The sequence below is a fragment of the Barbus barbus genome, assembly GCF_936440315.1.
Source record: "Barbus barbus genome assembly, chromosome: 11".
Taxonomy (NCBI): domain Eukaryota; kingdom Metazoa; phylum Chordata; class Actinopteri; order Cypriniformes; family Cyprinidae; genus Barbus; species Barbus barbus.
Window position 1 is genome coordinate 32,943,460 of NC_136739.1, and position 12,826 is coordinate 32,956,285.

The 12,826-nt window shown below is 35.4% G+C and overlaps 1 protein-coding gene across 1 annotated transcript in view; it reads left to right on the top strand.

Moving 5' to 3' along the window:
• Nucleotides 1-3,684: 3,684 nt before the first annotated feature.
• The window catches only part of edar (ectodysplasin A receptor), a gene marked incomplete at both ends in the record, with an annotated part of 32,864 nt that continues 23,722 nt past the window's right edge, over nt 3,685-12,826 (top strand). Inside the window, 4 exons of the mRNA XM_079429236.1 lie at nt 3,685-3,795; nt 5,079-5,164; nt 6,465-6,558; nt 11,659-11,781. Coding sequence (XP_079285362.1) covers nt 3,685-3,795; nt 5,079-5,164; nt 6,465-6,558; nt 11,659-11,781 — 414 coding nt within the window. The remainder of the gene's footprint in view (nt 3,796-5,078; nt 5,165-6,464; nt 6,559-11,658; nt 11,782-12,826) is intronic.

Genomic DNA, 12,826 nt, shown 5'->3' on the forward strand with positions numbered 1-12,826 from the left:
AAGAAATTCAACTTTTAAGTAAGAGACCTTGAATTTTTCCCCATTCCATTACCAGTGTCTCTCATTTTTAAATGCAAAAGCGCATTCTATGTAAAACAGCCTCAGAATGCAGTGCTTGCAGTGTTTTGATTCCCATGGAAGAGACTGTGCTGTAAGTTGCACCGTAACCATGTGGCAGGTGTGTAAATGTACAATAACAGTGTGTTTGCCTTGTCAAAGCAGCATAATAAACAGCCTCTAACAGCAAACACAATTTCCAAATGTCTTCACTGTGAAATCTGGCAAATAACTGATGTAGAGAGCAGAATCTAGTACAACAGACAGAGTTTGTCCTTAAAGTTAAGGTGGACTTTACTGAACTAAACACACTGATGCCAGGAAGACCAGAATCTTTGATCATTTAATTCACATTGGAAATGAACTGGGAAGGAGACCAAGTGAAGCCCGGCTCTCATTTCCTCACTGATTAGTGTCGTTTGAAGAGTAATTTCCTAATCTGACAGCAAATATCAGCGCAGACGAATTACAGACTGTTTGTGTTCGGTGTTTCAGAGCCGGATGTGTGTGTGTTGGTTTGTGTTCATCTGAAGATGCTGGTAAAGAGGTGGATCCAGAGAACGACAACAAGGTCTCGCTCGCAGCTTAAAGCACAACTGAGATTATTCCTTCCCGCCGCTTCCGTTTTGATATAAACAACAGGAACGATATGTCCGTGTGCTTTGCTTCTGAGAGACGGGGTTTTCCCGCGCAAACTCCCATGAGACTCGCTGTTGACATTAAAGGTCTGTGTGTGTCTGTTCAGCTTATGATCGGCCCACACAGACCTCGCACAAACCAATCTGTCATTCATGTTCACTTATTAAACATACAGTTGCTCTGAGCGCAGACCCGTCACTTCAGTTCAACACCGTTAACCAGCGCTTTTTGATTGAGCTACTTGACTGAAACATGCTCTTTTATGGCAAGATACTATAGGTAAAGAGAGTTTTTTCATACACTGATCAATTTTGAGCTATTCACAAGGTGTTTTTCAGACTAGTGGAAAGAAAACGTCCAAAATGCACATTTAAGTTTTATTTTATTGCACTTTATCTAATTGATTTAAATTCTAATCCATAACTTTGACGAGATTTTTCTCCACTTCAGCAGCACTTACATACACCAGATTTTAGAGATATATTCCTATGTATATTCTGAAGCTTTTTATAGAGGGGTTTGTTCATATATCATTCACCTGTTTTTTATTGCCCTTTATCATTTGTGACTGTAGATTTAATTTACGGTACTTTAAAAGCCATTTTCTCAAAATATTTTTGTTTTTCAGCAGCACTTACATACTCCAAATTGTAAAATTGTATTCCTATCTATATTCTGAAGGGTTTTACTGAAGGGTTTGCTCATATATCATTTGCCTGGTTTTATTTTTGTTTTTCATGCAACTGCAGATTTAATTTACGGCACATATCTTTACAGGCCGTTTTCACAAAATGAGTTTGTTTCTCCACTTCAGCAGCACGTACAAAAACCTAATGTTACCGTTTTATTCCCATCTCTATTCTGAAGGGTTTTACTGAGGGGTTTGTTTATATATCATTCAAATGGTGAAAGCATGGTGAAAATTAGCGCAGTTTTAATTAGATAATGACCCATTTACATATTAAACTGAAAACTTGTAATACAAAACATTTTTCTCAATACTTCATGTAATTAGTCAACTGAGGAAGTACGATGAATTAATTATATTTCACCCTATTGAACTCGGGTGTCTTGCCTTAAAAAGAAGCCAAAGAGAAACCGTTTCAAGTCAGTTTAACAAGAAATCCGATACAGTGGCATTAAATCAAAGTAAATAGTTTAAATGAAATCATTTTTTTAGTGTTTTTAATGGTAAATGGGTTTCTGTGGCAGAATCGGACGGGTCGTTTGGAGTAATAATATCTTCACCTTCTCCTTTCCCCTAGGAACTGATATTTCAGGGCTGTTAATGATAAGGATAATGATACTCTGTGTATTTATCTTAGATTATGTGGTCGTTATAAGATTAATAACCTGGGGCGGCGAGTCTGCGGTCGACTTTCAAACAGAGGCAAGCCCGGGCAGCGTCTGTCAGAGCACTTGTGTTGGGAGCGCGGTGCATTCCAGCCCGGCGTGTGGAGAGAAAAGCACTGGATCTGGATTCTGATGAAAGCGTCTTGGGCGTGTGTGTTCGTTTTGTCAGATAATGAGCCGGGGGGGCTCAGGGGCACAGGCGTTTGACGCTCACTTCGTTTCCTGCAAAAATAACTTCTTGCTCTCCCTCCCGCCCCCCTTCATCCTTCTTTAAGTCCTCTGATGAAACGCAGAGCCGAGGGGTTCGTCGCAGACAGACGTTTTGTCTCTCCGTCAGGCTGGCGGTGGCTGTCTTGTGCTCGTTGGTGGAAGGTGCCTTGCTAAGTGCCTGATGGGAATGTGTGGTTTGAGCAACTATTCCACAGTTAGGATCATTTTTAAGCAAGTCATCCATTTGCAGATTGATTCCCACTGAATAAACACTGTGACGCTAGAGCTTTGTTTGAGCATCATGATAATGTCTTGTAACTATTATGCTTGAAAATAGTCTTTTTTGAATTAGCTTTTTATTTTAAAAATATTTGTGATTTTTAAAAAAAAATTTTTTTTTTTTTTTTACTTCTAGTTTTAGTAATTTTAGTACTTAAATTACAGCTTCAGTTAGTTGGTAAGGCAGTATTTTTATTTATGATTCTTTAAATTTAAGTATATTTCTAATAAACTTGAGTTTTTGTAATTTTTTATGTGCATTTTTATATTTCTATTTAGCTTAAATTTATTTTTATGTCAGTTCTAGTTTTAGCAGTTTCAGTACTTCAACTAAAGCTTATTTCAGTTACCAAGACAACATTTTTTTATTCTAATTTTACAGTTTTACATATCTTTTATAATTACGTGTTTTAAATACTTCTATTTAACTATATTTTTATTTCAGTTCTAGTTTATTAATTGTAGTACTTTAACTAAAGCTTATTTATTTCAGTTAGTTACCAAGGCAACAATTATATTTCTAATTTTAAAATGTAATTTTATTTCTAATAAATTTAAGTTTTAATAATTTTGTTGTGCATTTGTTATTTTTTTAATATTTCTATTTAACTTTATTTTTTATTTCACTTCTAGTTTAATTAATTTTAGTACTTCAACTAAAACTATTTATTTTAGTTTAGTGGCCAATGAAAAAAATTTATTTCTAATTTTAAAATGTAGGTTTATTTCTAATAAACTAATAAAGTAATTTATGTGCCTTTGTCATTTTTTAAGTTTAAAAAAATATTTATATTTCAGTTCTAGTTTTAGGATTTTTCCAGCTTATTTCAGTTAGTTGCAAGACAAAATGTTTAATTCCAATTGAAAAAAATTATTTAAAGAAATTTTAACTTTAGAAAAGTTAGTTTCTAATAAATGTAAGTTTTATTTTAAGTATTATATTTTATATTTATACATTTTTAACTAATATTTCTATTTTATAAATATATTAACGTTAAAACTGTAATACTTTAAGATTTAATTTTAGTTAACAGTAACAACGCTGGTGTAGAATTGAAACACTTCTCACGTCGTTACAGTAGAAATGTGTCTTTCTTCACTAAACCCATATGATATCTGATCGGGTTTCTGCTGATATTGATAGCGATGCGGATTGTGCTGTTGTTCGTCTCTTTGTGTTCAGGTGTGTTGGCTCCCTCATGCAGCGAGGCATCATGGGGGCTGCAGTGTTTGAGCTCAGTGCTGATGTTGATGCGGGTGAGTTCAGATGACAGCGCTACCGCTATAAAACACGCTCAACTTCTCAGCTTCAGCCAACCATAAGACATTAGTGCAGTGAAGGGAGACAGTTGTTCATTACAGCTGCGGGTCTCGACCTCCACAACACCACTAACCAAAAAAAGGGCTTTCATTCTGACCAAGAATAAATTAAACATTAGAATGTTTTTGCTTAAAACCCTTTCATCAAGTGACGGATGAATCTGTGCTTCCCAAGCAAATTAACTTAGTGAACAAGTGGATTTATTTTACTATCATAACTATGAATAATTATATGGTTAGTTTTTATTTTCATTTAGCATGTTTTTCCTTGCGTTCTGAGACCTGTTTTTAAGAACCTCTGCTCTAGATCTCTCTCTAGACTAAACAAAATTTGGTCTAGAATTTACTTTGAAACAGTTTTCACTCAGAAATTGCCAGTAAATTTCACAAATAATTACGAAGAAATGGCAAGTAACACATTGAATTAAATGTAAAACATTAAAGTAGAAAGACTGAAATAGTTTTCTTTTTTCTTTTTTTGTAAAATGTACTCGGATAACCTTTATTTACAACTTTGAAAAATCTTGAAAAAAGCTGAAATGGGAATTTTAGTAATTTTAGTACTTCACCAAAAGCTTATTTAATAAATTATAAATGAATAATAAAAAACATGATTATTAAGTAATAACTTCTAATTCTATTTCTAATGTTAAAATTAAAATGCATTTCTAATAGACATTTTTATTTGTATTTTTTTGCTATGTGCTTTTGCTGTTTTATTGAATGTTTCTGAAAAGCTGCTCTGAAGCAATTGTCAGTGTGTTCTGTGAGCTCATCTTGTGTTTTCCTCCCTGTTTGCTCTCTGGAGGATTGTGTCATTTTGAAGTCTTCTTAATTGTGTTTTGATGGAAATGTCAGAGCACAACTGATGTAGAAGCTTTGATACTTGTTCTAGCTGTTGAGTGAGACGACTCATGACTTCATTATTTCATTAAGCCGAGATGGTTGAAAAATTGTCACAAAATATAACTATATATTATTGTCCGGCTCTAATCGGCTAAATGCAACTATACAGCATGATGATATAAACAATGACATCATAATTTTCTGTAAAGCTGCTTTGAAATGATATGCATTGTGAAAAGTGATAATGAGTTACTGAATACAGTCAAGATCAAATATTCAAATTCAAATTTTATTTGTCACATACATCACTGTGTATGATCACTGTGTCATGACATGTGATTCGGTCATGTCATTCGGTCTGTTGTTTGTCTCAGGATTTCATCATCGGCGCTCTGATGGATGTTTTCGTTCTGTTCCTCATGATGTCTCATTTAGAGCTCATAAATCACCAGCACAACAAGTGTGTTTTTCATAATGCAGTTTCAAACGAATCTGACTCCTGTGGACTGCAGCCATATGAACTACACTCTAAACATGAAAGTCTGTAGAAAAACGGATAAGATACTGTTCATTTCCTTTAACCCTAAAACACAATGCAATGCAGAAACCAGAATGCATTGGGATGTATTTTTATAGACTTGTTTTTTTAGAGTGTACTGTTATGAGGCTTTTATGGTGGATTCATGTACATTTGTGAGAATGACTGTACATTTTAGTGTCATTTTGCTCATTACAGTCAGTATTGTGTGAGGTCAAAGGTCAAACTGTGTATGCTCACATGCACTCATGCATGCATTCACTGACTGTGTTTGAGAGATGCATGCACAGACACACAGTCTGAAGAGTGTTTCTGTGAAGAATAATGCGCTGCATCACGTGCAATTCATGACTTTCTTACTTTCTTACTTATTTTTCTGAGCAAACTGGCAGATATTTGTTCTTGTTTTAAGCAAAAGCACAATGTAGAAATGTGTCTCTGCATCAGTGTCTCAGCAATGGATGCTCTGCAGTGAATGGGTGCCGTCAGAATGAGAGTCCAAACAGCTGATAAAAGCATCACAATAATCCACACCACTCCAGTCCATCAGTTAACATCTGGAGAAGACAAAAGATGAAACACATCCAGCATTAAGATGTTTTTGACTCAAATATCCATAATCCATAATAACTCTTCCTCCAGTGAAAAAGTCCATCTGCTGTTGTCTCTCGCATCAAAATCCAGACACATATTTGTTTAGAGCTGTTTTGTCTTGTAAACGCTGCTTGATTTGTGCAGATTTCTCTCCTGATTCAGACCAGAACACTTTTTCACTGGAGGAAGAGTTATTATGTACTCAATGGTATTTTAGTTAAAAACATCTTAATGCTGGATTAGTTTGAGCTTTTGTCTTCTCCAGATGCTAACTGATGGACTGGAGTGCTGTGGATTATTGTGATGTTTTTATCAGCTGTTTGGACTCTCATTCTGACGGCACCCATTCACTGCAGAGCATCCATTGCTGAGACACTGATGCAGAGACACATTTCTACAAACCTGATGAACAAACAAACTCATCCTGATCTTGGATGAACTGAGAGGGAACACATTTACGTTTTTGGCAGAACAATTCCTTTGATTTTGACACATCTATCTTAAGTCATTTTGCTTCTCCAGTAAATGTGTCTTGATTTAGGAATGTTGATATGTTTGTCCTGGAAAACAAGACAACATGATTTTTAGCTTGATTCCCACAGTTCATCAGTTTCTGCTCTCGTTTCAGAGCTCCTCAGGTGGAAGACAACAACAACAACAACAACATCAACATGGGCCAGAAAGGAGGACAGAAACGATCACAGCTCCTGCCTCTTCTGCTGGTAAGTCCCATCCAAAAACGGGCGATGTTGACTACAAAGGCGTCTTTGAGCGCATGTTAATCTGTCTCCCACCTCCTTCGTGTTTGCAACACCAAATCTGTCTGGCTGCGTTCCCAGAAGGTAATTTCTCTGCACAGCGTCTTAATGATAGGCTTTTAATGCCCTTCCAAAGAGCTGTGAGATGTTCAAACGACAGGTTATCGGCGAGTGAGACGCTCTGGAGAGCAGATCTGAATAATCCCGCTTATTACGGCTAAATCAGCCCTCAGTGTCAATTCAGCCTTTGTTGAAGAGAAAACTGCTGCTGCTCCATAATATGAGCATTATTCTCTATATATAGAGCCAGAAAAAAGGCTTCACAGCACAATAATGTCACATCTAATGATCTAGAACCAGCTCAAGTCAACGTTAGACACATTCAGTCGAATGTTTACTGGTGCATGCAATGCTCTTCACAATCTTACTTGCAGAAGTGAAGCATCTTGACAATAAATTCTGCCGATGTGCAAAAAAAGGCCTAATATTATCTAATTTGATGATTCTGAGTTAAAAATGTCACTAAAACATCCCATAATGTACAGTTTTTAATCACAAAATAAGTAGGTATGTGTAGTTATTATACATATGTATCAGCTTTAATGCACTTATCAAAATAACAAAAGAGGTCAAATGTCAAAACCCTCAGTTTTAATAACAAAAAGTAGTTTTCAAAAAGTACTATTTTTCCAAAGGAGTGGAAAATACATATTAAAATAGTTTATTTAATGCCAAAGAACTTTACATAAACAAGTTTATAAATAAGCTTTTATTCTATTTATTTATTTATTTTATATTTATTTTATTTCTATCATTGTTTAGGCGTAGTCAAATCAGTGTTATTTTAGTGTCATTTTGAGATAATATTATAGTTTTTATTAATATTTTGAATACATTTTTAGCTTTGCATTTTCTGTTTTCATTTTAATTTTAGTTAATGTTTTAGTGTTTTGTTGTGCTTTTGTCATTGATATTAGTTTTTTTCTTGAAATATATTCATATAGTTTAATGAACTATTATTTCAGTTTTAGTTATTTTAGTAAATCAAGTTAAACTAAATGATTTTTATTTCCATTAAAACGTACTTTTAAAGTGACATGTTTTAGTTAACTATAATAAACATCTGACTCATGTTTGCATCTTCTTTCTAATTCTGCTGATTTGCAAAAATATATTACCTAATTTGATGATTCTGAGTTCAAAAATATCAATTCCATCACATTTTTAACAAAATACGAATTTTTCAAATTATATGTATGTGTCATAAATCATATTGTACATATCATAGTATCATAAATGCTTAATTTAACTATCAATCCGCAGAGTGGAAAAATATCTTCAAATGCTCAATTTAATGTCAAAGAACTTCACAAAATAAGCTAAATAAGCTTTTTTTCACAAAATCTGTAATTTTCTGTGTCTATTTGGATGCAGTAAAAGCAGAAAACAACTGATCATGTTTGCATTTTCTTTCCATAATTTTCACCTTGCAGTCAAATAATGTCACGCATGTGAATTGAACAGATAATTGTAATGTGGCTCAGATTCAGACAGGAATCATGTGCTGTTTTTCTGCTGATTATTATGAGACTAATTCACCACACAAATGGTCATCCAAAGCAAAAATGCTACAAAATGCATCATATTTAGTGAGAAAGTGTGACGTGAAACAGCAAAGCAGACACTATTATTTGAGTCAAAATGAGTCGGAAGCGAGTATTGGTTTGATTCAGCACATGATGCATGGTTTGTGTTGCATTACAATGCATTTGTAATAGTGTCTGCGATTGAGAACAGATGCATTCTTCTGATATGTTGTGATCTAATTACAATCACACAAGCGTATTGTGCTTCCAAACCAAACTCACAGTCATCATGTCTCTCGTTTCATTTCCCCAGACATAAATTATGTTCACTGCATGAATGGAGTTGAAACAACAAGTGTGTTGGTTTTGTGAGCCTCAGAGACGCACACAGGCATTTCAACCCTCCGCCGGTTCATTACTCGAGCAGGAATGTAATTAAGTGTGTGGGCGGAACCGGATGTTGATTGGCTCGGGCTGAATGAGATGCTTTGTGGTTCTCAGCTTTAATTCTCATCTGAACCTACAGTCAACCATTTCCTTATTACATCAGCACCTTCACACTTTCACTTTATATTAGTCCTTCTCTTCTGGGAAGATGGAAGGAAAATATTTCTTCCTGCTGTTTGTTTAAAACACTGATGTAAGTTTATAGATGAACCTGGAAGACAAAGTTTTCCGCTTTGTTTTAAGAATACTGGATTTGTAAAATAAGGCCTGTAGTTAAAATCACTTGAAGAGACTTCTGTGTTTTGTTCTACAACATAAATTGCACAGTCACATCTCAAGTAAATTTTGTGAATCAATGTTGTTTTAAACAAATATTTCCTTTAAGTTGCTGTAACAACAGTCATGTACAGTATATATATTTTAAACCTTTATATACAACCCGAATTCCTGAAATGTTGTTACGTTTTTTCAATTTGAATAAAATGAAAACTAAAAGACTTTCAAATCACAGGAGCCAATATTTCATTTACAATAGAACATAGATAACACAAATGTTTAAACACTTTTACACTTTTATCCACTAAATGAGCTCATTTCAAATTTGATGCCTGCTGGCACGGGGGCAACAAAGGGCTGAAAAAGCAAGACATTTTGAAAAGATTCTGCTGGGAGAACATCTAGCAAATAATTAAGTTAATTGACATCAGGTCTGTAACATGATTAGCTATAAAAGGGATGTCTTAGAGAGGCAGAGTCTTTCAGAAGTAAAGATGGGCAGAGGCTCTCCAATCTGTGAAAGAGTGCGTAAAAAGATTGTGGAATACTTTAAAAACAACATTCCTCAACGTCAAATTGGAAAGGCTTTGCAAATCTCATCATCTACAGTGCATAACATTTTCAAAAGATTCAGAGAAACTGGAGAAATCTCTGTGCGTAAGGGACAAGGCCGCAGACCTTTGTTGGATGCCCGTGGTCTTCAGGCCCTCAGACGACACTGCATCACTCATCAGCATGATTCTGTCATTGACATTACTAAATGGGCCCAGGAATACTTCCAGAAACCACTGTTGGTAAACACAATCCATCGTGCCATCTGCAGATGCCAACTAAAGCTCTATCATGCAAAAAGGAAGCCATAAGTGAACATGGTCCAGAAGCGCCGTCGTGTCCTGTGGACCAAGGCTCATTTAAAATGGACTGTTTCAAAGTGGAAAAGTGTTCTATGGTCAGACGAGTCCAAATTTGACATTCTTGTTGGAAATCACGGACGCCGTGTCCTCCGGGCTAAAGAGGAGGGAGACCTTCCAGTGTGTTATCAGCGTTCAGTTCAAAAGCCAGCATCTCTGATGGTATGGGGGTGCATAAGTGCATACGGTATGGAAAGCTTGCATGTTTTGGAAGGCACTATGAATGCTGAAAGGTGTATAAAGGTTTTAGAGCAACATATGCTCCCCTCCAGATCAAAGTCAAAAGTCAAAGTCTGCTTTATTGTCAATTCTGCCACATGTACAGCACATACATACAGAGAATTTAAATTGCGTAACCCTCAGACCCTTGGTGCATACAGTTAACATTAAACACTGACAGTAGACGTAAAAATACAGATAAATACAGTTTAAATATGTGCAAACAAAAAAGAGATAGATAAAGTTGCATAAGGCACATGGTAGATAGAGTGCAAACCAGTTAAATAAACAAAACTGTGCAGATATATATATATATATATATATATATATATATTTGTGTGTATAATGAGTGTAGTGGGTGGAGGGCAGTGGCGATGGCATCATCAGTCGAGCGGTTGGACCGATATGCAAACTGGAAGGGATCCAGGGAGGGGGGGAGGACAGAATTGATGTGGTTGCATGACTAGTCGTTCAAAGCAGGATGGAGATGACTTCTTCGGGACTGGAATGATGGTGGTAGCCTTGAAGCATGTGGGGACAACAGCCTGACTTAGCGAGATGTTGAAAATGTCTGTGAAGACATCAGTGAGTTCCACTGCACAGTCTCTCAGTACATGCACAGGAATGTTATCAGATGAGAAGAGTAGAAGAGTCCAGGTGCTGAATTGGCCTGCCTGCAGTCCAGATCTTTCACCTATAGAGAACATTTAGCGCATCATTAAATGAAAAATACATCAAAGACGACGAGGAACTCTTCAGCAGCTGGAAACCTATATCAGGCAAGAATGGGACCAAATTCCAGCACCAAAACTCCAGAAACTCATAACCTCGATGCCCAGACGTCGTCAAACTGTTTTGAAAAGAAGAGGAGATGCTACACCATGGTAAACATGCCCCCGTCCTAATTATTTTGAGACCTGTAGCAGGCATCAAATTTGAAATGAGCTCATTTTGTGCATACAATTATAAAATTTCCCAATTCGGGTTGTATGATGCACTATAAAAGTACTTTAATGCATTAATTATATGCACATTATAAAGCATTGTATGATCTCATAAATAACTGTAACCACAATTATAATGCATTATGATTTTTATCTATTCATTGAACACTGTTGCTGTTCAGAAAGTATAATGCATTAAAACACAAGATAAACAACCGATTTGATGCAAATATGCAAATGTTATAATGCATTAAACCTTGGTTACAATTGTTTATTAAAAGATATAATGCATTATAACTATAATGTGCATAATGAACAACTTAAAACACCTTATGAACACTATAAAGCATTCTACAAAAAGCTCAAATTATTTTAGATATATATAATGATTTTCTGTATGCCACAGAATACAGAAACATGACTTTTAATGTGTAAATACAGATCTCATTTAATTTGACCTGGATTATTTCCTTCAAATTTATAGTTGTGTGTCATTAGTTCATGTCTGTTAGCTTTGATGTCATTGATACACAAGTGTACTTATATAAGCAGACAAAATGAACTTGAAAAAGCTGAAGTAACAAGTTGCTATACATAAAGATAACAGCTGCCACAAATGTGATTTTGTCTTTGAATTTTAAAATGTGTGTGTGTGTGTGTGTGTGTGTGTGTGACTTGCAGGTGTCCAGCATGTGTTTTGTGAGTGCCGAATACTCGAGTTGTGGAGAAAATGAATTTTACAATTACACAATCAGCAGCTGCCAACCCTGTCCACAGTGTCAGCCGGGACAAGAGCCGTACATGGTGAGAAAAACACACACACACACACACACACACACACACACACACACACAGGAATACACGCTGAAACAATCCACAGTTCCAGCTTTAAAGGGACAGTTCACCCTAAAAAGCATTCTGTCATTATCGACTCATCCTCATGCTGTTTCACATCCATATGATGTTAATTATCACAAAAGGAGGGTCTTCTCCATATAACAGAAGTTCTCACACAGTGAACACGACTGCCAAACTCTAAAAGAGAGAGCAATCAGAACACGTTTTTGTGGTTAAAACCTGATGTGCAGGGCAGTGCAATAAACACAAATGCTAGAGATGCGTTTTGTAACCCTCTGGGCCTCTTCGGTCACTTTTGATAAAAAAAAAAATTTAATTTAAAAAACTGTAGCTTCATCAGAATATGACAACACTTGGAGACTTTTGTTGCATTAGCTATGAGAAAACACACACATAATAAACCTTGGACATGTTAAAATGTTGAAAAAATAAGTAACACTTGGTACCTTCACAGTCAGAAATCACAGTGGAATCAAAAATAGCTCATAAAAATGTTACAAATATTGCATACTTTCATGAAATATCCTCACATTTCTAAATAATAATCAAAAATAATATTGAATAAAAATACATTACATTGATTTTCCTGAAAAAAAAGGCTTTGGACCACTTTTTGATTTTCTTACTTCTTGATTTTCTTAGTATAAATATCTAAACATTCTTGCATTTAGTATGTCTTGTTTTCTGAAAAAACAGAAGGTTTTTGTTAGTTTTTGCTTAAAACAAGCAAAAATATCTGTCAACGGGGTAAAAAAAATAATCTTAATTCAAAGACTAAACAAGATATTTTTTCTTGCCACATTGACAGATATTTTTGCGAATGCAAAAGACACAAGATGCAAACGAAGCAGTCAAACACATCCATCTAATGCATGTTTACCTACAAAAACAATAGAGGAGCAGCTCAGTGGAAAGCAAAAACACGGCCCCTAGAAGATATTATTCCAAGTCTCAGTTCAACACAAAACCGGTTATAAGGATCCATTTTTTT